Consider the following 22,463-nt stretch of genomic DNA (forward strand, 5'->3'; position numbering starts at 1 on the left):
CGCAAGGTTGAAACCTGAAACGTGATTGTGGTCAAAAAGGAAAAAAGACTCATCGGAACAAGAAAGTCTGGTGTTTGTTTATGGAGAACACAAGTCCAGACGAACCAGATGCAGATTAAACAGGCGTAGCCGTCAAGTCCTCGGCTCATGTAAATGTAGCTGCAGGAGATATAGAACCTTTATCTACTATCACATGACCCTTAGACAGCCTCCTCCAGCACCTGGGTCAGCCTGAGTGTCTGATCATAAAGCAGTAATCACAGTCTGGGTCACCCCCCCGTCGGCTGGATTTATGACCATAGAGAGCAGATATGCGAACAGCTAGCAAGAGATCAAGCTGGCACTGCCAACGTCTCTGACTCTGCAGCTCCGGGGGCCAAAGAGCTACATGGCCCTCGTGTCCAAGCTGACCTGAAGACAACCGAAGCTCTCAGACCTCCCACAACCCGTCGCACCGTGCTTTCCTTTATTAAGTCACATGAGCATCTTGCGTAAGCAGCTTTTGCTACTGCACATAAAATTTTACCATTTCAGTAGGTGAACTTGGGCCCCATCGTGGAGAAATATTTGAGTTTTCATGTTCAGGGAGAGACCAAAGTTACTTCAACACACTCAGAAGCCAGTTATGCTTAAAGATACATGCTTTTGTTACAACACAGCATGTTGAAGCTCATCAAATATGGTTGTCAATATTAGAATGTTATCTCTGAGAGGTCATGCCCAACAGACCATAATAATCAGGAAGTTTCCTATCCAAAGTTGCTAAAGGAAGCTAATGAAAGCTCTTTTGCAGTCTGCCCAGCTGTCGCCAGGGTGATTGTTCCAGTTTAGAGTGGGCAGAGGCACACTGACCAGCACAGCCATTTTGAGTTGTAGCCATCTGTACAGCTCATTGTGCGCGTGTGTGTGTGTGTGTGTGTGTGTGTGTGTGTGTGCGTCACGCAGCACTTTCCACACGAACCCGTCGCTGGCATCCTCCCTCCAACCCACCACTCGCCTCATAAACGCCCTTCATGGCGGTCTGAGCTTAATCGCTGGAGTGCCTTACAGGGAGGGGGAGGGGGGAGTGTCCAGCCAATTACATTATATGGCGGAACTGTTGCTATGGAGGTTTTGCCAGCCAGGGTTCTAGTCTGCACATCCACCACGTTTGACGTGAACCGCACAGGGAAGCTGAGTGAAGGTCGTGGTAATGAGCCCGCGTCCTACAGGGGGAGGCGGGGAGGTGCAGGCCCGGAGTCCAGGCTCCCCCAACCGTCGCTACGCTGCACCCTGAGGGACAAACTGAGCTAGCTGATATTGTAATCTACAACAGGCGAGTTGCCTGCACAGCCGCCTGTTTGCATGAAACACACATCGCCTAGGCAGCAGGGGTTTTTCCTGTTTTTACCGTCGTCAAGTCTAACAATGAGCAGCTTCGCTCAACGTGTCCGCGCACGCTCCGACAGTTTCAGCAGCACATTCTTGCACAAGAGTAAAGAGGAAGGCACCAGGATGGCATCATTTCCTGCACACAGCGACAAACAAAGCAAATGTAAAAGTTCCCAATTATTTATTTCAGTTTTACATTTTTGCTTGAATATAAAATTGGCTTTCAATACAATGACAGTTTTTCCTCCACAGGTTGAACTGTTAAAGCAGACGTAACCGAACAGGGCACGAGGCTATAAAAGAGTCAAGGCACGCCATGCTGCAGTCATAAAGTGGAACCGTTTAAAACCTCTGCAGATAACAGCCCTTCAGCTCAGCATTAAAATTATTTAAGAGGGAGGGACAGAATAACCAGCATTCAATTTCTCCTACCGGCGACTTTTATTCTGGTGCCAAATTCAGAACCAAACTTGAAAATGAAAAAAATGACAAAGTGCAGGTCTCTGGTTAAACAAGAGCTGTGCTTCATTTGGACTTTAATAAACCTCCACCGAGCACAGGGGTGTCCGTGACCCTACAGGCAGAGGGGACGCGTGCAGGTGTCACTGGCTTACGTCTGCTGGGGGATGTTGGGAGTGTCTCTGCGGGGGCGAGTGAAGTCACAATGTGGCTATTCTGCAGGCCGAGGCCGCCTTCTCCTTCCACAAACCCCTATTGTGCAAGTTTAGCATTAAAGAGGGACAAAAACAAAAAACAAAAAAGAACCTTGGGGACAATAAAGGCCGACTTTTATCTGAGGAAGTTCCCGCCTCCGATCTCCCTCTTGTATCTGTTGGTCAGGTGGTCGGCCTGCAGCGTGAGCTTGGACAGAACTCCAAACAGTCCTCTGAGGTGGAAGTGGAACTGGTGCTCCAGGTCAGAGTTTTCATCCTGAGGCACGTCGGTGACTTTCTCCCGCTCCTCCTCCTGCTGCTTCACCGCCATCTCCAAGAAGCTGGTGCCGCTGCTCATCTCCTTCAGCAGACCCCACTCCATGTCGTTCTTGATGGACTTGAGGAGCAGGTAGTGCTCGTACATGTCCCTCTGCTTGTTGGGACACTGTGGCTCGTTATTATTGTTGTTGGCCTCCACGTCTCCCACCGCCTGCTCCTCCAGGGGCAGATCCCTGAGGAGGCTGGGCACCATGATGGTCTCGTCCATGTTGTTGGCAGCTGCCATGAAGCGGTGCATGACGTTGATAAGGGAGTGCTTGTTGCTGGCTGAGTCGCTGCTGAGCTGCATCATTTTGAAGGCTTTGCGGTTTGGTTTCGTTATGGCGGAGGGCTGACAGGTGGGTGCTGTTACGGCTGAAGGATCTGCACGATACACAGGAGGACCACGAATGGTAATCAGGCCACACACGCCGTGGCACCAAATTGGGCCATAATCCATAAATCCACAACCTAGATCTTGCTGTATTATAATGCCTGAATCAAATTATCCGACCTCCACTTTTTGATCCCATAAAACAAAACACTGACCTTCGGGAAGCGTTCCTTGCGTACTGCCCTCTTTAACCAGATTTCCAACGCGTCCAGCCGGGAAGAAAACTCAGAATTTTCCCCGACAGTTTGTCTGTTACACTCGGCTTTTATAGCACAGAGCCGGTTGCGGTCGGAGACGTCTGCGAAAGACTCCACCCAAAACGCAAATGTCGGGAGATGATTGGTCCTCGATGGTAAAGTGGGCGGTCCCTGGACTGATCTGATCCAATACAGACCAATAGGAGCTCAGATCACGGCTGGTACTTAGAATATAAATGTTATTGTCTGGCTTGTGCGCAAACATCCGTATCTGTAACCTTTCTTTGCTCATTTCTTTTGCCTTATGGTAACAGTGATGCGTTTGTGTTTCTCCAGTAGTTTGAAAGTTTTAGCACACTTCAAACAGTCGCCATTTCCCCTAGAAGTTCTTAATCGACGCCTAAAATGTTATTAATTACACCACAGTGCCACCTGCTGGTTAAACATAGCAATAGCGTCCATGCTGTGTCCGCTGATGAGCTCCCTTTTTTAATGTTTTATTCCCAATGAATCATCGGCCTTCTGGCAGCGCACACCAACATTATTTAACATAATTAACATAATTTTAAATAACGAGACTGCCCATGTAGCGCAGGCGAGCTTCAAAATGCGATTCACCTGCCACAGGAGTCTCCCACCTGTTCACACATGTGGACGTGACAAATACAATCTGAACTTGATGACAATTGAAGAGATTATATAACTCATTGGACTGCTTGAGAACCACTGAGAAACGACATCATGGCTCAGCTTAAACTGATTGAAAAGACACTATTTTTAAGCAGCTCCCTGAAGGCACCACGAGTACAGTAGGATTATTGAGGAAAGAATATTCGGCCACAAAATGCTACTCCACAGTAAATTAAAGTGATTTAATCCAGAAACATAGCAACACTACCATATTAACAAAATGCTAAGGAAGAAATATGTTACGTTTAAACCTGCTCATACTGATGTTACTGTTTTTCATGGATCTCAGAAGGCCAAAAATCAACACCAGAACGATCAGGTCCTTTCAGATAAACAATGACACACACGTATATACATACAGACAACACTGATCACATACTTTCGTCTTTATTTTTTACCTCCGAAATATTTCACATGCATTCACAGGTAGAAAAAAAAAGCTACACTGCGTGACATTAGCTCGCACTTTTACCAATACTGACCAACAGGATAAAGTCCTGCACTATGACAAGTTTGAGTTCAGGGTGGAGACCTCATCAGTCTCAGATTCCATCCAATTAGTGTTGCAGAAAGGTTAACATTTATGACAATACATACACTCCATTTACTTGGCTACAGGCTAAAGTTCAACTACAACAAAATAAGCGGTCTACATTTTACAAAGAAATACAATGACAACGAAAAGGATTAACGACGGATTAAACTCCAGGAGAAGCCATTCCCTGAAACGTCCAGGTCCCTTTTTACTTTTGGTCAAACTACACTGCAGATGGCCTCCCTTTCTATACATTTCCCTTCTGCTTGGTTCTCATCTGTTGTGCTGGATAAAAGCAGCAGTGAGTGTGTTTCCCTTTGCTAAAATAGTTTATTAAAAAGGTAATCACAGGAGACTCTTTCAATTCTTTCCACATCAAAAGCTTCCCCTCAGGAACCTGCAGACACACCAGACACACATTAGACATGATCAGGCAGCAGCGTTAAAGCTAACGTCTAGCTGTAGAGCATTTGGGTTGCTAAAAAAGTGCCACTTCTACTCCCGACTACAAGGTTAATTTGCTGAATATTTTGGATGAACCTCACCTGGCAAAGGTCAGATCTTTTAGACCATCTCATATTGGTTGTTGGTTATGTACCGAGACAAGCAGCACGACAGGAAAATGCCGATCAGCTAATAACGAGAGAGGGAAAATCAATATAACAGGCTGCTCCAAAATACAAATGAATCCTTGAACATTGGAGCTTCAGTGACCCCGTTTCTGCACCTTTGCTCCTTTTTAATCAGTAATAAACATTGCAGACGCTGATGCTCCCAGCTGTTCGTCACGTGCTAATGATCGTGATCATGAATAACCCGTTCCAATGATAAATGCACAGATTAAGTGAGATTCCCCGATTGTTAAAGTCGCACAGTTTTACAATGTGATGGTCGAGCAAATCAACAAGTGTTTGGGGTCATGTTTGTCTTGACTCCCTCTATCTGGGATTTATATTGTTGGTTATCACCATAAGTGCACTATAAGAGGCAATTACAGAGCGGCACACAACTGGATAACACTGGGGCAACAAAGACTGTCTCACTGTATGTGAACTTTAGCTACTTAAAGCAGTGGAACGTGAACTATGTGTCTTCAGCTGCGCGTTCACATTTGTGCCAGAAGAGGCGCAGAAAAGATGCTGCACAGCAACACTGAATCCCAGGGGAAAAGGCTGAGCGGGCGCGACATGTGACTGGTGCTCAACGGAGAGTGAAACCTATCAAATCCAGTTGTGTGCAGCTGCTGCAGACTGATGGCACAGGGAGGGGGTTTCTGGAACAGGTGCATTTATGCCTTTATGAGAGAGGGTGGCGCTCTGACCAGTTAGAGTCCAGTTCCACTAAAATCAAGAGAAATTTGAAAAAGCTGATGTTAAACAGCAGGGCCCCCTTTAGGGGGAAGGTACCTGGAAGAACGCAATTCCAAATGAGATCCCAGCGATGATTCCCAGGTTGGCTTCCATGACATTAGTCACCAGTGTAAAGCAGCCCTGGAATTAAATAAATAAAAGCAGTTTAAGACTGCAGTTTTGTGAGCTGGCATCTTCATAAACCTGGTTCGGGCCGAGGCTGTGAGCTGACCGTCGTGTAAACCTCCGTGGCAGCCTTGTCGAGGTCTTTCAGAGTCTCTGGGGAACACTTGGTGGGGTCTCTGCAGCAGCTGGTGGGGATGCCTTTGTCTTGAAAGTAAGGAGTCTCGCTCCAGTCCGTGAAGTTTTTCACCCCGCAGCAATACAGCTACGCAGAAACAGTCACAAAACGAAAGTGTTTTTCGGGAATAAATGAGGACGGTACACAACTGCAGATCCCTGGGACCAGCTAATGGCAACACAAAGTGCGGTGACGCGAGCGAGGAGCTCGATAAGTGCCGCAGCGCCGCTGTTTATCCTTTTAAAATGTCCTTGTGCAAACAAGTGCTGCATGGGTTGTTAGCCTACGGTGACACAGATAAGAGTAACACCATTAGGGAGGCAGAAAACCTCCCACTCACAGATTGCTGGATGGTGTCCACCACAGAGCGGCTGCTGTCGGAGCTGTTGTAGGACCTCAGATCGTTCTTGAAGGCAACCTTTAACTTAGCCTTGATCTGGAGAATCAAAACAAATAACCCAACCATCAATCCACGTGACGCAGCAACAGAACAGGTGAAATATGGTTCCAAAAAGGCTCCACAAGCATCATTAAGATGAGTATCGTGATGCTACATTTTAGCCTCGAGGGTTGCAACAAGATATGAGGCAAATGATGTCATAGTTGTCATTCCTGGCACCATAATCCAGGAAGAACGCAGGGAGCAAACTTAAGGGAGGAAAACAGAATAACAACCACATCAAAGGGCTGCTGTCTGTCCTTGAGTTTTCTTCTGGAAATTACTGGGTGATGCTGGAATTTCCTTGGGACAAGGATCCTTTTTAGCACTTAGTTGGACCTTTTTCCCCCACATATCTCAAAGCTTTGGACGGCTAGCTCACCTCGTGCCGGAAGATGAAACCCGAGATGCCGGCGACCAGCTCGGCCAGGAACATCAAGGTCAAAAACATGGCATACTGCAGGAAACACACACACACGCACACACACACCGGATTTGAGAGTTCAGCTGAGGGGAAGTCAAAAGACGTCACCGCGCTGCGGCGGCACTGACCAGTTTGAGCATCCACGGGCTGCCGCGGCACGTGGCGAAGCAGCCGAACAGGCCAAAGATGATGATGGCGGCCCCCGTCCCGATGAGAACATATGGCGCGTTGGTGCTCTCCTCCGATGCCAGAGAGAAATAGGACTCCAGACTCACCTTCCCCCACACGCCGACAGCCAGCAGGATCACGCCTGTGAACTGAAGATCAGAGATCACAGAGAGGGAGACGGGAGATGGTTTAACAGAGCCGCCGGTCTGACACGGCGGCCCGAGCGGAAAGCCCCGGAACCGCTCGGGTCAGTGATCACAAGGTTTGAGTAACACTTGAGATCCGAGGGCCTCTGAATCATCGCTTTGGTTTGCACAGCGTCGATCCACAGCTATTATAATTTAGATGCTGCAGATGGTTGAGACAATTACCCGATCGGCATGTTACAGAAGTCTCACCTGGGCCCCTCCCCCGCTAAAACACTCTCAGTGTTGTTGCAGCAGCACTGCCCACACGGGTCGTTACGCCAACGTGCGGCTTCGGCTCAATCAGCCGTGAGTAATAATCGTCCAGGTGGAAGCACTGACCTGCGCTTCGCGTTGCAGCTGCAGCCAGAAGGCTCCGCTTATTACGGAGGGGGGGGGGGCTCACATCCGCGCAGCATCCCAGGGATGGATTCTAGACACGTTGCATCCATGCAAACGTGGCTGCAACTATTTTTACACGTGTTTTTAACCAAAATTGGTGGGAAATTATTCAAACTCAGGGAGGAAATGATCGCAACTTAATTAAACCGACAGAAAATACCAAAAATGTAACTGTCAAGCAAAAAGGTCGATATTAAAAGAGGTGCAATCAGCCTGACAATGGGCAAAAATAGTGTCACTCGGGTGATTGTAGTCAAAACATTGTGTGACGTGAAAATCAGGGGATTAATCAGCATTTCTGCTAAAATAGTCTATTAAGTCAAAGGCTACCTGCATTTTAGATCCTTCTACTATGGTGAAGACAGACTGGGATTAGAACAGAAAGTGACAGCAACAGCATTTAAGCCATTACTTAATTTACAGGCAATAATAAAATCATTTGAAATGAAAATAAAAACCTCTTAAATTCTGCAACATTTAATGTTGGTGCGTTATTTTAAATGCAGAGGTTGAACAGAACAAGCCAGATTAATGTATTCAACCAGTAATTCTATAAAGACATTGAACAAAAGAAAGAGTGCTACAACGCCAGTTTACGCCTTTATATGCCACATTTTTACCTTTTATTCAACTAAAACCAAAAACTTGGCACTTCGCTAAAAGGGAAAGGAAAAACCAAAGCGCGCATCCCGGCCTGCCAGAGATTTTCCCAGGAAAAAAACACTTCCAAAACACTGTTTCATACAGTTTTCCCCTGAAAATCCGGATGGATCGGATTAACATCTGGCTGCGGTGCAGCAGAGATTTGTCAAATCAAACATTAACCTGTGAGATGTGTCGTGTTTAATCCCTCAGCCCCGCAAACAGCCCGCAGCGGAATCTTCTGTACAAAAACATTCATCTGGCCACAATCTTCAACAAGTGGTTCCTTGGTTTCACACCAAACCTGCAACTTTGCACCCGAGTGTGTTTCCAGACTTTAATCCAGCCCCGGGTGACTGAAAGATGAGGTTAGCTAGCCTTTTTTAGCCCATTGTTGCTCCTTTAGCTTGTTGTTTCCCCCATTTGGTGGCAGCCCAACTCACCCAGAAGATCAAGCTGTAGGAGATGAGAAAAGTCTTCAGACAGGTGATCACCGGCTTCGTCTGGAGCCGCCGAGACGGTGGTGACATGCTGGACAGATGGCTCTAAACTTTAATCCCAAAAGAAAACGAAGTGGGTGAAACTCTGCTCTTCGCCCTGCAGCCGAAAGGAGGGGAAAAAAAGCTTCGGGTGAAATTCCAAAAAGGAGGCGGAAGTGGCGTCGGTGTCCCCCGACGGGAGGAGAAACGGGAAAAGAGGATAAAACGAACCGTTTCGACCGTTTAAGAAGCGGGTTTTTATTAAATGTTGCTTGTTGGGGGGTCATATAAACAGAAAAGTGCACTACATATGATCTAAAGTGGCAGTCACCAACCACCCCGAAATAATATGGAACTTTCAAAATAAAACAATACCTTCGGCGCAGCAGTTTCGAACTTTATTTTTATTTGATTTCAGCTGGGGATCCATTATAGTGTGTTTATGAAAAGCTTTATTATCCACGATACCACAAGGTGGACAACATTACTTCTTCAAAATGAAGTTATAATTTCACTCTTTGGCTCTGGAAGTCGGGTTCTGTATCACTCAAGACCTTTTTAACCTCCTTCTGCACCAGAAGTGAATTGTTTTGTATGCATTTGCTCATGTATTTGGTTGTTTTTTATTTTCATCCCGGTTATTTTTAACCTTTACTACAAATGTAGGTCAGGCCTTTATTTTAGAGCAGTCGTGTGGTTTCCTGTCACGCGCTTTCTAGCTTGATAAGGTTTTAGTCTGAGTTGACGCGACAATTTGATTTATAAATGGCAAATAAAACCATATTTTTACGTTCCAAAAGACACCATTTATTTCTGTTTCTTCGTATATTCATACGTTCCTCCCATAAGTTGCAAAAACTCCGTTTCTATGTGGGAGGAAGTGGAAACAGCGCCACCGCCTGGTTCTAAAGAGGAGGACGTGAAAGGATCACGACTTTACAGAAAGGAAAGTTTGGTGAGCCGAACCTTTTTTGTCTTCGGAGAGGAAATCTAAATTCTTTTGCCTCTTTTCTCTGGATTCCACCATAACTTTTATTGGATGATCTGCATCAGCTGGCGCAAAAAACCATTTATTTTCCTTCCCCAGAAGTTTCATCCCTGCGGTTCTGACATGCCCATCACACGTTTTGCAGCTGTGCTCGTTCTATTCTCCACAGGTATGTGTGTAAATACAGTAAAGTAAGTCTTTGAAGTAAATTAAGAGTAGAACAAAAGGATATCCACGTTCCCACGTCCTTTTGATGCCTTTATTTGATATAAAAACTCTATTTAATCTGTGGTAAATCTCATCATGAACTCTTTTCTCAAGCTAATAGCCTAAATCGACTAAATGTCTGCAGTAACAGCTGTATTAAATGCATATTAGCTGGGTTTTTAAGCTCTTTCGCAACGTTTTCCAGCAGGCAGCTATTCAGAATCTTGACAATAACAGAAGATACATGTCAAAACTGAACACTTCATGGTTTTCTCAACCCTCCGGGTGATCCAGTTGATTCTAACTGGCTGTGTTTACTCCTATTTAGTTACCGAGGGAAACTCCTTTAGGACATCTTAAAGAGATGTTAGTGCATGTAACTCTAATTAGTCAGCAAAATTATCTGAGTTATGCAACCTAAACACTGCAGACCATCAGACTGATGACTTTAATTCTTCTTTTGGGGGCTTGCTGTGAAGTTCTGCTGAGTGGAACATCTGGCTCATGAGATGAAAAATGCTGAGGCAGCAATTCTGGAGCAGTTTCTACTGAAGTATGGATATTGTGCATCACTTATGATCACAGAAAGTAAAGCAGGAGGAGGGCTGACACGCTGGAAAGTTTGTGCTCAGCTCCACTCGCAGAGACATTTCTCAGGATTTCAAAGTGTCTCGAATGCAAATGCCGAGCACAGAAGATGGCGAATAAAGGGAAGTCTTGTGTAATAAGAGTGATTCATGGCACCAAATGAAGAGAAGAACGCTGTAAACAAGTCAGCTCAGTTCACAGTGAGATGAACATGTCTCTAAACTTGCCTGAAGCAACTGAAACCAAGTGCCACCCTTCAAGGGAACAGCCAGATTCTTGTGTGTCCGGGGGTCTTTTTACTGGAATGTTTTCAGCTAATGAAACCTGGAGGGAAGCTATGGAATGGGGGATGTTTCATGTGCCTGGAGGTCTGCTCGTGTGTGATCTATTTAACACTCGTGATCATGATCAAAAGAAACTTTTCTGTTTGTTTTAGTTGCCATGGGGACCGTGGTGGAAGAAACCTACAGTGACTTCACTGAAGAAGACCAGACTCCTCAGCTGGACTACAAAAGTAATCATAAATCATATAGCGCTGTCGCTAACGTTGCACAGCAGCAGAATCATTGAGATGAATCTAAACGTAAATCAGGCCTCTGATGCCGACTGTCAGGCGATAACGCTGCTGCTTGGTGCACAGACCCTTTCTGGTGTCACTCTGTGAGACTGACCAATGGGGAGGCCACCTGCTACTCTCCTCGCGGGGGCCGCTACAGGAGCACGCTGGGCACCCGATGTGAGATGAAGTGCGACAGAGGATACAGACTGCTGGGCCGGAGCTCCATCCGCTGCCTCCCGACCCGCCGTTGGTCCGGGACGGCTTTCTGCCGCAGTACGTGGAACCTCCGACACGTCTGACGGGACCCTGCTGCCGAGCATCACGATGTTCTGCTTGTGCCGTTTCAGAGATGCGTTGCCGCGTGCTGCACCTCATTCCACACGGAAGGTACACGTGCACGCGTGGCTTTGAAGTGGACTCCAGGTGCGACTTCACCTGCAGCCCTGGATATCGCTTTGAGGGGGAACACTCGCGCACCTGTCTGTCCGGGGGGTCGTGGAGCGGAGCGCAGCCCGTGTGCACAGGTGAGCCGAAGGAATCGGCGAGCATCAGCGCGGCCGCAGCCCTGTTCGCCGGTGGGATTAGCAGCGAGTCTTTAACCTTTTTGCTGCAAAACCTGAAAGAATGTTGGCAGAAATGAGAAACGCCTCCCGTTTTTGTTGGTCAGTCACAGCCAGGATGCAACTCCAACATCGGTCCACCTGCGCAGCAGCCTCACAGTTCCTACTGTCCTTTCATAAACTCACATGCACGTGAGAAACGAGCATTATTGCCTCCTCGTCAGAGCTCTGGACCGGGTCCAGGTTGTCTTTTTAACAAACTTCCTTTCTCCTAAGTATCCGCCTGTTTATTTCAGATATGGATCCTCCCAGGATCAAGTGCCCTCCCTCCAGACTGAAGGCCGCAGAACCTGGAAAACTCACCGCCGTGGTGACCTGGGACCCACCGGTGGTATCAGACACTGCTGATAAATCGCTGGAGTACGTCTCGCCTTTTCTTTCCCCATCAGATGGAGTAGAACTCTTGTGGCTGACCGTGGTCGTCTCTCCACAGAGTGACCCTAGTCGGCCAGGAGCCGGGGACGGAATTTAAAGAGGGACCAAACATAATCCGATACAAAGTGTACGATCAGGCCAGGAACAGAGCTGGATGCAAGTTTATTGTGCGAATTGAGGGTAAGTTTAATCCTCCAGGTGAAGTTAGTACTTCATTTACCATCGTGGCTCATGATTAGATCCAACATTTTTTGATGGTTTTTATGGTTTGGGCCCTTATTTCAAAATCATTTTTGATAAAAATGTGGATTTGTCAGAAATGTTTAAGCTGTGATCAAGGTCAGAAGATTGAATTTAAGATAAATCCTAATTTTGTTTTGTATTTCTGAGATTCAGGTCAGAATCCTGACCAATAAAACCGTTTGAATTTGTTTGAAACCACCTTCCACAAGTCCCAAACAATCCCAGTAGTGTTCTTGTCTCCCGTCTCTGCTGCTGCGCCCAGTGAGACGCTGCCCAACCATGTCTGCGCCTCTGCACGGTTACGTCACCTGCACCTCGGATGGAAACAACTACGGTGCGACGTGCGAATACCGCTGTGACGGAGGGTATGAGCTGAGGGGAGTATCCCGCCGCGTCTGCCAGTTCAGCGGCGACTGGGACGGGGAGCCCCCCCGGTGTGAACGTGAGTCCGCGCCAACCCGGGGAAACGCAAAGAAAGGCGGGATGACGACTTTGTGTGTTTGCAGCGCTGGAGATCAAAGCGGACGTGAAGACGCTCGGCGCTCTCCTGGATCAGTTCTATGAAAAGAGGCGACTGCTGATCCTGTCGGCGCCCGACCTGTCTGACCCAGACTACCAGCTGCAGAACATTATGATACAAGTGAGGCTGGTTCACACCTTCCCCAGAAGACTTTAACCCTCTCAACCCTTTTTTCTTCCTCCCGTTCAGAAGTCGGACTGCGGCTTGGACCTGCGACGCATAACGCTGATCGAGCTCCTGGGCTCGCCGCCAAAGGAGACGGGTCGCATTAAAGAAAGCCCGCTGGAGTCGGATGTCATCGAGGGTCTCAGGTAACTCCAGCATCACTGGTCGTGTTGCTCACGGTGGGTTTCAGAGTGGTTAAATCACTGAAACTGGAAAAACTACTTAGATTAAGGCCTTGAGTGAACAGGAAAAGGGTTCGTCATTGTAGTACTTTTCACCACATGTGGTAAATTCATAATTTTCTGATTATCAGTTACTTTTTCATTGCTGGATCGTCTGATTGTAATTATAATAAGATCAGTTGTTCTGAACAACAAAACCAAAAGCTGTTCAATAAATGAGCAGTTGAGCTTCAAAGTCCAACCAGACCCAAGTGCCATGGAAATGTCCAGAATTAGCATCTAGTTAGCAGAATTTCATTTGGCAGCGCTTTGTTTCAGAGCAGCAGAAGGTGGGTGAGCAGCCACAGGTCCCTGCTCTCTTTAGCTCCGCTCTGAGAGCGTCTGAGCGTCTTCCTGAGCGTCATCGAGCCTTTTCTCTGCAGACAAGCCTTCAGGATCTCCAGGTTGTACTTCAGCATGGTGCTGCTGGACGAGCGCGGCGTCGACCGCGAGCGCTTCATCACCCCGATGTCGTCAGAGGAGCTCTTCGCCTACACCGATGACGTCCTGCTGGAAGAAGAAGAGCGGGAGAGGCTCGAGCTCAACAGAGAGTTCTGCGACTAATTGGATAGATCTCCGCGGTTGCCATGGGGATAAACACATCAGTATTACTTAAACGGGACAAAGAAGGACAATCAAGCAGGAAGCGGGTCCCGAGGGGACGGGGATGTTGACGCGTTGAAATGTGATTACCGTAACACTGAAGTGCTGGCACTGTTGTCTAGGAATCTAATTATCACCTGATTATATTCTCACACTTGAGTAGTGACACCAAACCCATTTTAAAGAGTAAAGTTCATTTTTTTGCCCCCTTATTTTTCTGGCATTTAAGTTGATACAGAAATGAAGACAAACCAGTGTTTCTATTGTTCGACTGCTTTTTTATTGCCTGAAAATATAACTCCAGGTAATCTGACCAGTTCAAATCATGCAATTATATAAACATGAACTATTTTTAGACAAGTCTTTGTTATTTACAGGGTGAAATTATTGTAGAATGAAGCGACCGTGGCAACACCGGAGACTTTGTATCCGTCGGTTTTGGACGTGTATCATTAGAAAGGAAAGAATCCAAAGCTGCTGATTTTAAATTGCAGTCAAGCAGATGGCCCCGACTGTAAACAGGTAACTGTCAGTCATTCTGATTTCCGTATGGGGGGGAGGGGGTTAGGATTTAAGTAGACAGGCTGAAACTGAATGCACGGATTCTGCATTCAGAGTTTTGTACACCGAGCACCAGATGATCAAGACGGAGAAGCAGAAAGATTTCCTAAATATGTAAAAGTTCCTTTATTAAACCGTTCATTCGATCGCGGAGGCTAAAATGATACTTAATTAGACATGACACAGAAATATCATATATATAATATATGAGTGGGATACCGCCGTCTTGCATCCCTTGCTTACCAACATAAACATCTGAAGGAACGCAGCAGACCGGTCACCGGCGTCGCTGCAGTCTGCTCAGTCTCTCAAGACAAACGTCCCATCCGAGCGGCTCAAAGCAAAACTAATCCACATTCCCGCCTCTCGATTTCTCCTCATTCAAGTCCCTGGAGAGAGAGAGGACCCCGGCACCGTCCTGTCCTCAGTTGCCCTTTTTCATGGTGGATCGCAGCGGAAGAGTGCCCTCTGCCCACGAGTCCGGGTACTGCATCATCTTCTCCCACAGACTCACTTCCTCTCCCACTGAGTCCATCTCCACCTCCTCTTTTCCTATTAATACTCTGCCTGTGCAATGAATATTAAATAGAGGATTCAAGATTAGAGCTGCCAAAGTGTAAAGATCATGGATGCTCTATGAATCCTGAAATGCTGCACAAACGTATTTATCCTTTCACCTGGAAATTAAACATGTCTGTATTTGCATCAATATTGCTGCTGAAACAAAAAAATAGTCCGAGTTCACATTTTGCTCTTAGGCTGGATGTGCATGATGACAGATGTCAGAATAAATCCCAGCCTGGTGTCCTGATCTGGTACGTTCCATAAGATGCATAGGACGTAAATAAAAAGCATCTTGTATGCAAGTGGATGCAATCAAGAAGATTCCAATAAAATACCTTTGCCAGAGCTTAGACGGACTCCTCCCAGGAACTCGTTGCTCACCACAGTCTCCTTATCCCACACGGTCAGCTCCAGACACATCTCCTGCAGCTGCTCCAGACTGAGCTCCTTGTAGACAAATATGTAGTCGTAATGAGGGTTGAGGTTCTTCTTCACCAGCCTGGTCTTCCTCTTCGTGCTCTTCGCCTTGATCGGGAACAAGTAACTGCCGAGCCACAAACAACGGTTAGATTAGAGAGTCAGAAAGCTCTGAGGGCAAACATGGTGACCAACCCTTTCACAAACGTATCCAGCGTTGCCCCCAGTTTCACCCCAACGAGGTTTTTGGCTTCCTTGATGAGGACGTGCAGTTCTCCTCCGTCCTCCAGCTCCTCCTTTTTTCCTGAGTTGGAGTTGGCGGACACGTCGGGCAATTAGGGCCACGGCACTTTAAACCGGACAAAGCTGCAGTTTTACCTTTTGATAAGGGAAACGGCGACTTCTTAGGGGGGATAAACTTCAAGGAAATCACCAGCTCTCCTTTGTAGTGACTGAAAAGTGAAGGGGGAGGAGCAGCGTCCTGCTGTGGGAACAGACCAGCCCAAGGTCATTTAAAGTAATGTTCCAGCCTTTTCTTTGCACATGGCTGCGTGTGCCAGTGCCACGCTGCCTCACTTAGCCAAAATTCTTAAAAACACAGCAGCTTCCATAAAAGAAAATTGAGCAATCAAAGAGCGTTGCTTTGTTTTGTTGATCTGCAACGTGTAAAATGTTCCACCTTCGCCAGGAGCGCCACGCGGTCCAGGTGTGTTGACTCAAGGTCTCGGCTGTCCAGAGGAATCTCCGCCTCGCCCAGGAAGGTGTTGCGGCTCAGCCGACCGTGGTGCCAAACGGAGATCAGGACGGAGCGAGTGAGCAGCTGGGAGCGGTTGATGGAATACTGTGGGAGAGGATGGATCACAGCTCCGTGTCAACGCCGTGATTTCATACGCAGTCTTTGACTGGATCATTAAAAAGCTCTCTCTCTCTAAACGGACCCCTTCATCTATTTAATTTCCTCTGCAGCAGATTATCGCTGTGGGTGAGCTCAACGCTGCGCTACGAGACTAAAACCAATATTTGACAAAGCTATTTTAATCTGCAGTGTAAATATCAATCTTGAGGTCTCCGTGGGTGTGGTCACTGTTTGCAACAGGCACGGCGAGTCAACAGGACAAGGATATCAGCAGAGAAGGGGCGGCTGATCCAGCATCACCTGCAGGGTCTCGTTGTAGACGGGGTCCACCGTGTTCCTCTTGACGCCGGTCTTCCTCTTGCTCTGGCGCGTTTTGTCGGGGAGCAGATAACATTTGACGTAGCTAAAACAAACAGAAAAGCGTCAGGCCGGAGGGGGTCGTCGGTGCTTTCAGCCTAAGCGCCGTGAGAACATGTCAACAGCCAGTTTCCTGTGAAGCTCCGGCTATGGCCCCGGGGGCGTGATTACTGAGACCGCTGTAAACACAGATATCTCCGATCAAAGCGCTCACATCAACGGGGGCGTGTGCACGTGCGCGTGCGTGCAGACAGGGTCGGGCTCCGCCCACAAACAGCAACAAATTTTGTCGTCTGGACTTTAAAAGGCGCATGGCCATGGTGGGGGTTCACCGTGTTGTCATAGCAATGCTAGCATAGCGCAGCAGCTCTACTAGTTTTTCTGCACTTACGGGTTGGAAAGGCGCCGCGAGGCGTCACCGTACGCCAGCCCGTGGCACTCCTTGATGAAGACCTGCAGGCTGCTTGTGGTGTTGTCGTAGCTGAGGGAGAAGACGACGTCTCCGCTCACCTCCACGCTGTCAAAGTCGCCCGTCTCGCTGTAAATGCTCATGAGGCTGCCCAGCGTACTCTGCGGAAACGGCAACACGGCCCAAAGTTCAACCAGCAACAACCAAGATTTGCAGTGATTCTGAAGGATCTGCCCTAAAATTGGGAGAGAATTTAATAGAGCTCAGCAGAAGGCACGCCAGATTAAACAAATAGGCAAGGATCCGCCTCCCTGAACGTTTTGGCAACTATGGAAACGCTGTTTTTTGCGCTTCCTTTAGTGACGGGGCTGCGCTGAAGCTACAGATCAACAGATCAGATGAAAGATTCCGCTCTGCAAAACACAAACTGCTTCTGTTCAGATACGAGACTCAAACGAGCCGCGAGACGAGTCAGGGATCATCTACCTTCGAGTACAGGCTGGACGAGCTGGACGCCATTGATCTTTTATGGAAACTGACCAGTTTGTCAATATCTTCCTCCTCCTCCTCCTCCTCTCCATCTTCCTACAGCAGTAAAACATCCCGACTGAGGATGGTGCAGGCTACATTTAGTGGCTCGGCTGGTTTCTCCCCTACCCGTGTATCCAATCCTGGTACAGAGCGGCTCCTCGTCCCCATCGAGGCCCCTGTCCTGGCAGATCCATCACGTAGGTCTAGAGTTGATAAATACTCTTTAAAAAAAATAAAATAAGAGAGACCCACCGATCAACCCACATCAGCTAAACTCTTTCACTGGCTGATGGAAAACAGAGCGCAGCCATGTGAAGCACTAACCGTTGGCCCGCGGGTCCCGTTTGATGCTTTTCTTAAAGAGCCTTTCAACATCCAGATCCAGGCTCGGACGCGCCGATGACGCCTCCTGGCACCACAAAGGGGGGGAAGCAAAGGTGAGCAGAGGAGGGTCTGAAATCTGGAGATAAACACGTCTGTGTGGCTTGAAAGCAGCGTACCGAGTCCGCTTCTCTGGGCGGGACGGCGGCGGTGGCGATGCCGGAGCCTGGTGGGCTGGCAGGAACCAACCGGCCGTCTCTCCTGCGAGGTCACACAAGTCAAACACAAACTCAACTCCCGTTTGCTTCATTTCCTGGGAACGATCAAGTCTGTTTTCTTTATGAATCAGTTTGGAAAATATGCCCTGTGGTCGTCTCGGCAACGTCGTTTTAGGTGCTGCCCGTTTATATAAATGCCGTGCGCTTACCGTTGCTGCTCGGGGGTCACGCAGCCAGACTCCGTCCCCGTCTTATTGCTGATTATGCTTCCGTTCTCTGCCGACTCGGTGTCACTTTGCGAGGGCTTGGCCCAGCTCTCTTCTTTTGATTCGACCGATTCCCGGGAAGCGTGAAATCCTGAATTTTCACTGAAACTGCTGTCAGTCAGAAAAGAACGCAGGCGTGAGTATTGCATATTAACGCCCCAGCAGGAAATAAGCTGCGCACCCTTTGATGCCGCCGGGGGGATCCCTGGATCTATTTCGTGGCAGGGGGACGGGAAGGCCTGGATTTACTTCAGCGCTTCTCAGAATCGCTTCCCCAGTGGTCTCACGCTTAGCTGGGGGCACACAGACAACATCTAAGGACCTTTACAACACGGGTAAATCGACACTTCCGCAACAGCCAAACAAAAGCTCAGGGTCAGGTTACTGCGGATCCGGACTGGGCTCAGTGCTGCTGCTCATCAACACCGCGCTCGCCAAATTTTTCTGAGCTCGCCCTAAGATCGGGGTAAATTCCCGGTCAACACTTCCTCTTCCTGTACTCACACTGAACCTTCTTTTTCAGCGAGACTTTAACCAAGTCGCGTCCAGGCAGCGCCGAGAAACGGTTCACCCTCTGATCGTAGAACCAGTCCCCCGTCTGCTTCTTCAGATCCCTGAAATCAAGCAGGAGTGGGTTTGTTCTTTAAATAAATAAATAAATAAAAATAAATAAATAAAATAAATCAACTGCAGCTTCCATTTGTGCATTAGTTAATAGCTAACAGCACTACAGCACTGTTGCAAGCTTCAGGGTCCTATAATAATGTTAATCATTTGAAACTGCCTTTATTTTGTTAAAAATTCACCGTATAAAAGCAGCGTTGGAAGCTCCCACCTAATGGGCAGCTTGAGCTTCTTACACAACCCAAAGTAAAATTCCACCCAAGCAGAGTGATAACATCACCTGGAATCAGGCGGGCGAATCTTTCATGCCACACGCTATGACACATGTAGCCACAAGTTAATGAGCTCATAGCTGCGGCTGCCACGTTATCATTCAACGGCCACAGACTTGCCCGCCCCATCCCCCCCGGGATGATAATCCTTTTCCCAACATGACAACAGAGGTTCTATGCAAAAAAACCAGCTAATATTGCTCAACGCAAACACCCCGAGCTGAAAAACCACCAATATCTAGCTTAAAGGAAGAGAAAAGAGCAGCCTCTTACGACTCTTTGGCGCAGACGCTGCACAGCCAGGAGCCGTTGGGGTAGACGGTCCGGCAGCTCTGACACACGTCGTGGTTGCACACCTTACACTGGCTGGAGAAAACAGTCAGGATGCTCAGGGGCTCCAGGCACCTGCCGCAGCTGCGCGGACTGTATTTGCCGCTGCCGCGTTTGGCGCCTTTCCGCTTCACGTCCAGCAGCTCCCCCTTTAACTTCCTGACGGCATGAGAGGATGGAAAGAGGTGAAAAACAAACGCAGAAATCTGCACCTACTGGATGTTTAATGGATATTCGTGGTTTTTCAATGTTCAGTTATCGTCTTTATGCGGGTTGAACTGGTTGAACTATATTTTGCGGCGTTCTCCAACTCATGCAGGTGAAAATGGACCCAAGCTGCCCACTTGGGGCCGATCCCGCCTGCTCTCCACTCACCGCACGCGCCGGTCCTCGGCCTGCCTCAGCTCCTCGTCCCGCCGCAGCACCTCCAGGATCAGCTCCTGCTCGTACTCGGACAGGAAGCTCAGGTTGATGGCCTCTGCGGCCTGAGGCATGGCGCCTGGAAACGAGAACCTTCGGCGTGGGTTACCTGCGTTCAGTCCCTGCCTCGCGAAGCTTTGAAGAAACTCAGGATATTTCCATTAAATATTTGAGGAAATCTCTATATTAGCGCCCATGTTTGACGTCCAAACTGCCACCAGATGCTGGTCTTGTATGAATGATGTGATGTTCAGAATCCCGTCATCTGGCTCACTTCAAGAGTCCTCGGCCCTGCCGTGTTTGTCTGATGATCCCATTGGAATCCAGATGCAAACATGAAACTATCTTGAGAAGTCTTCATGAGAAGACTGGGATTAAACTAAAAACCCCAGCAACCTTTTGGCTCGGCCAGTGATGACAAGAAAAGTGACTAATAGCCACCAGGATGTTACAGGATTTAGAGATCCCACAGAGAGCCTGCGGCCGGGTGAAAGGTTGTTTCAAAAAGGAAAAAAGAAAAGAAAACATGAACTTGGCTCTCACAGTGTTCCCACCCTCTAAGACAACTGGGTGGAGATCAGCACCATCTGACCTGCTTATAGTCTTGAATTAGGTTACTTGTTAATTGATTTAAAGAGGGTTGTTATGAAACATGACATTCTAAACCGCAGGAAAAGGTTGAAAGAACATTAAAAGGACATCCCCCCTCCCTCATAGTTTGAATACCTGCGGCCGCCTGTCTACGGGACCAGGTCTCGGTAGCCTGCAGGGGGGGGGGGGGATGGCGCATGCGTCCGCGCCAGATGACGAGGAGATAAAGCACGAAGTGGAGCAATGTTTTGCTTAACAGAAACTAGAAAAAAGGAACAACCCACAATGGTAACTTAGTACGGAGGAAGAGCGGAAAAACCGCAGCAGCGTGGCACTGGCACACGCAGCCATGTGCAAAGAAAAGGCTGGAACATTACTTTAAGTGACCTTTATCGACATAACTATTAAAACGAGCATCCCAAGCTTGAGAATATAAAGTCAATCAAGACTGATAAGGAAAAGTGCGCAAACGGAGCTTCAGAAACGCACCGCTGGGATTCGCAACAAACCATTTTTTCTAAAGGGAATTAGGGGAAAAGGGTTGAATGTGAAGTCTGGAAGTAGGATATAAAGCAGGAAAAGGGAGGAAAACTGCACACACCTGTTGTTGAACGTCGACTTGTTCCCGTTTGGCGGCGTCACTGCGGAAGAAAGGCTGATATTTCTGCCAGAAAACACAACAAAACGGTTTTAAAACGGCGACGCACAAGCCCCACCGCAGCCGTGCGCCTTTAAAATGGACCGCTCACCGCCCCCTGCTTTATGAGCACATCTCTGTTTTGCCCCGCTGCCCTCCTGTCGCCTCCAAAGTGCTGCCTTGCTCCGCGGTAGCGTCGGAGGAGTTGTGAGCAGAAGTACCGGAAGATGAGGAAAGTTTGCAGCGTCCGACAGGAGCGCCGCTCTCCATACTTTCCATGACAGGTGAATTTCCTTCAGTGTGTTGATCCCTGAATGGCTGGATGTGGAAAATGGAACGAACCCAAACACACAGCCCCCTCCCACCGTTTCCAAAGCTGGCTTGCTCCCAGAGCTCAACGCTGGAAACGTTTAAAAAAGAAAAAACACACAAAAAAAAACCCCAACTAAAACTTAAATGTTCCCCATTGTTGACTTTGTAATTATGGCTTTTATAGAGTTGTATGGTAATAAGCAAACCTGCTAATTTAAAAATAAAGCGTTATTCATTTAAATATGCATGAGACTCTAAAAGCATCCGTGTAAAGCGAAATCCTGCTGTGCGCCCCCTGGTGGTATGTTGCAGTAAAATAAACTGTTGATTCCCTATTCTCTTTGTAGGATTCTTGTTTTAGTGTGTTAAAAAGCTTCCATGTAGAAAAAAAAACTAATTAGTAATCTGTTTTGGCCACAGGTGGTATGTAAATAGTTATTTACACCAGAAACACCAACCAGACATGGAAGCGAAAGCTAAAGAAGCTTCTTTTTTCATTCCAAACATTCCCAGTTTTGCTCAGCTTCCAATCAGCTATGTCAAAGACTCCAGCTGTCATTCCGGTTAAGACAAGATAACACCATCTGTGTTCCAGCTCCACTTTAGCACAGGAAACCTGACAAAAGCAGCCATTTTGAAGAGCAAGCTGTAGTGTGGACACAAGGGTGTCTATCAATGATAATTGTGTTGCAACTCAATTAGGCTCAAAGTGCTGCTTTTGTGCCTGAGCACTCATTGGAAACTGCTTGGCTCCACAAATGGATTAAAACCATATTAAATTGTATTCGTTACACCCATGGTGACCTGCTAGAACTGAGGAATTGGCCACATGTTGTCCATCTGCAGGGCCACCGAGAGGGCTGATTTTGGTTTTGTAATTAGCAACATCCATAATTTATATGACTTTCCACCTTTCTTCCCTTATGCGCAGCAGATGGTCCAGAGAGATTCTGCCCAGCATTCATTTTTGGTCAGCAACAGTTGTGATGGGAGCAGATTTGACTGCTGGAAGGACAGATTATCCAGAGGATAACACCTTATTTGGGGGTTCAATCCCTAGAAAGCCGCTCAATTAGTTTCTGACCCACTGACTGTAAAGAGTATTTCATATGATTCACATTATTTCCACACCAGCGGTGAA

General features: G+C 47.6%; 4 protein-coding genes across 9 annotated transcripts; 1 reads left to right on the forward strand and 3 right to left on the reverse strand.

The window, feature by feature from the left end:
- Nucleotides 1-1,535: 1,535 nt before the first annotated feature.
- On the reverse strand, nucleotides 1,536-3,052 carry mid1ip1l (MID1 interacting protein 1, like). Its single transcript, XM_057042936.1, has 2 exons — nucleotides 2,892-3,052; nucleotides 1,536-2,726 (listed from the first exon to the last, which is right to left on the reverse strand). The coding sequence occupies exon 2, from the start codon at nucleotides 2,653-2,655 to the stop codon at nucleotides 2,161-2,163; it is 495 nt and encodes a 164-aa protein (XP_056898916.1). The 5' UTR covers nucleotides 2,656-2,726; nucleotides 2,892-3,052; the 3' UTR covers nucleotides 1,536-2,160.
- Nucleotides 3,053-3,994: 942 nt separating this feature from the next.
- On the reverse strand, nucleotides 3,995-8,791 carry tspan7 (tetraspanin 7). The gene is made up of 8 exons (XM_057042935.1): nucleotides 8,512-8,791; nucleotides 6,800-6,988; nucleotides 6,630-6,704; nucleotides 6,149-6,244; nucleotides 5,740-5,895; nucleotides 5,565-5,648; nucleotides 4,704-4,791; nucleotides 3,995-4,555 (listed from the first exon to the last, which is right to left on the reverse strand). The coding sequence occupies exons 1-7, from the start codon at nucleotides 8,596-8,598 to the stop codon at nucleotides 4,723-4,725; spliced, it is 756 nt and encodes a 251-aa protein (XP_056898915.1). The 5' UTR covers nucleotides 8,599-8,791; the 3' UTR covers nucleotides 3,995-4,555; nucleotides 4,704-4,722.
- Nucleotides 8,792-9,354: 563 nt separating this feature from the next.
- On the forward strand, nucleotides 9,355-13,904 carry srpx2 (sushi-repeat containing protein X-linked 2). The gene is made up of 11 exons (XM_057042926.1): nucleotides 9,355-9,502; nucleotides 9,635-9,704; nucleotides 10,767-10,844; nucleotides 10,971-11,162; nucleotides 11,237-11,413; nucleotides 11,746-11,869; nucleotides 11,943-12,064; nucleotides 12,390-12,569; nucleotides 12,634-12,767; nucleotides 12,837-12,958; nucleotides 13,417-13,904. Exons 1-11 carry the CDS (start codon nucleotides 9,416-9,418, stop codon nucleotides 13,595-13,597), a joined length of 1,467 nt encoding a protein of 488 aa, XP_056898906.1. The 5' UTR covers nucleotides 9,355-9,415; the 3' UTR covers nucleotides 13,598-13,904.
- sytl4 (synaptotagmin-like 4) lies at nucleotides 13,894-21,360 on the reverse strand. 6 transcript variants are annotated; one of them, XM_057042914.1, is made up of 18 exons: nucleotides 21,123-21,360; nucleotides 20,975-21,037; nucleotides 19,738-19,861; nucleotides 19,306-19,521; nucleotides 18,641-18,750; nucleotides 18,318-18,429; nucleotides 18,080-18,247; nucleotides 17,832-17,913; nucleotides 17,656-17,740; nucleotides 17,458-17,552; nucleotides 17,287-17,385; nucleotides 16,783-16,961; nucleotides 16,335-16,437; nucleotides 15,858-16,019; nucleotides 15,557-15,659; nucleotides 15,374-15,482; nucleotides 15,097-15,305; nucleotides 13,894-14,764 (listed from the first exon to the last, which is right to left on the reverse strand). In XM_057042914.1, the coding sequence occupies exons 3-18, from the start codon at nucleotides 19,854-19,856 to the stop codon at nucleotides 14,622-14,624; spliced, it is 2,094 nt and encodes a 697-aa protein (XP_056898894.1). In that variant the 5' UTR covers nucleotides 19,857-19,861; nucleotides 20,975-21,037; nucleotides 21,123-21,360; the 3' UTR covers nucleotides 13,894-14,621. The 6 variants fall into 6 exon arrangements, with proteins under 6 accessions (XP_056898894.1, XP_056898895.1, XP_056898893.1 ...); XM_057042915.1 differs by having other exon boundaries at nucleotides 15,557-15,662; nucleotides 18,080-18,244; nucleotides 21,123-21,358; XM_057042913.1 differs by having other exon boundaries at nucleotides 15,557-15,662; nucleotides 21,123-21,356.
- Nucleotides 21,361-22,463: the final 1,103 nt, after the last annotated feature.

The sequence above is a fragment of the Takifugu flavidus genome, chromosome 9, assembly GCF_003711565.1.
Source record: "Takifugu flavidus isolate HTHZ2018 chromosome 9, ASM371156v2, whole genome shotgun sequence".
Classification (NCBI taxonomy): Eukaryota; Metazoa; Chordata; class Actinopteri; order Tetraodontiformes; family Tetraodontidae; genus Takifugu; species Takifugu flavidus.

Coding starts and splice junctions, on each gene's coding strand:
- mid1ip1l (XM_057042936.1), bottom strand. CDS start 2,655: ATGATGCAGCTCAGCAGCGACTCAGCCAGCAACAAGCACTCCCTTATC.
- tspan7 (XM_057042935.1), bottom strand. CDS start 8,598: ATGTCACCACCGTCTCGGCGGCTCCAGACGAAGCCGGTGATCACCTGT. Junction 5,649..5,739: donor CCACGGAGGTTTACACGACG/GTCAGCTCACAG, acceptor ATTTAATTCCAG/GGCTGCTTTACACTGGTGAC. Junction 4,792..5,564: donor TTGGAATTGCGTTCTTCCAG/GTACCTTCCCCC, acceptor TCTCGTTATTAG/CTGATCGGCATTTTCCTGTC.
- srpx2 (XM_057042926.1), top strand. CDS start 9,416: ATGTGGGAGGAAGTGGAAACAGCGCCACCGCCTGGTTCTAAAGAGGAG. Junction 12,570..12,633: donor GGAGCCCCCCCGGTGTGAAC/GTGAGTCCGCGC, acceptor GTGTGTTTGCAG/CGCTGGAGATCAAAGCGGAC. Junction 12,959..13,416: donor GATGTCATCGAGGGTCTCAG/GTAACTCCAGCA, acceptor TTTTCTCTGCAG/ACAAGCCTTCAGGATCTCCA.
- sytl4 (XM_057042913.1), bottom strand. CDS start 19,856: ATGCCTCAGGCCGCAGAGGCCATCAACCTGAGCTTCCTGTCCGAGTAC. Junction 17,553..17,655: donor ACGGGACCCGCGGGCCAACG/GTTAGTGCTTCA, acceptor TTTTTTTTAAAG/AGTATTTATCAACTCTAGAC. Junction 16,020..16,334: donor TCTACAACGAGACCCTGCAG/GTGATGCTGGAT, acceptor CCTCTCCCACAG/TATTCCATCAACCGCTCCCA.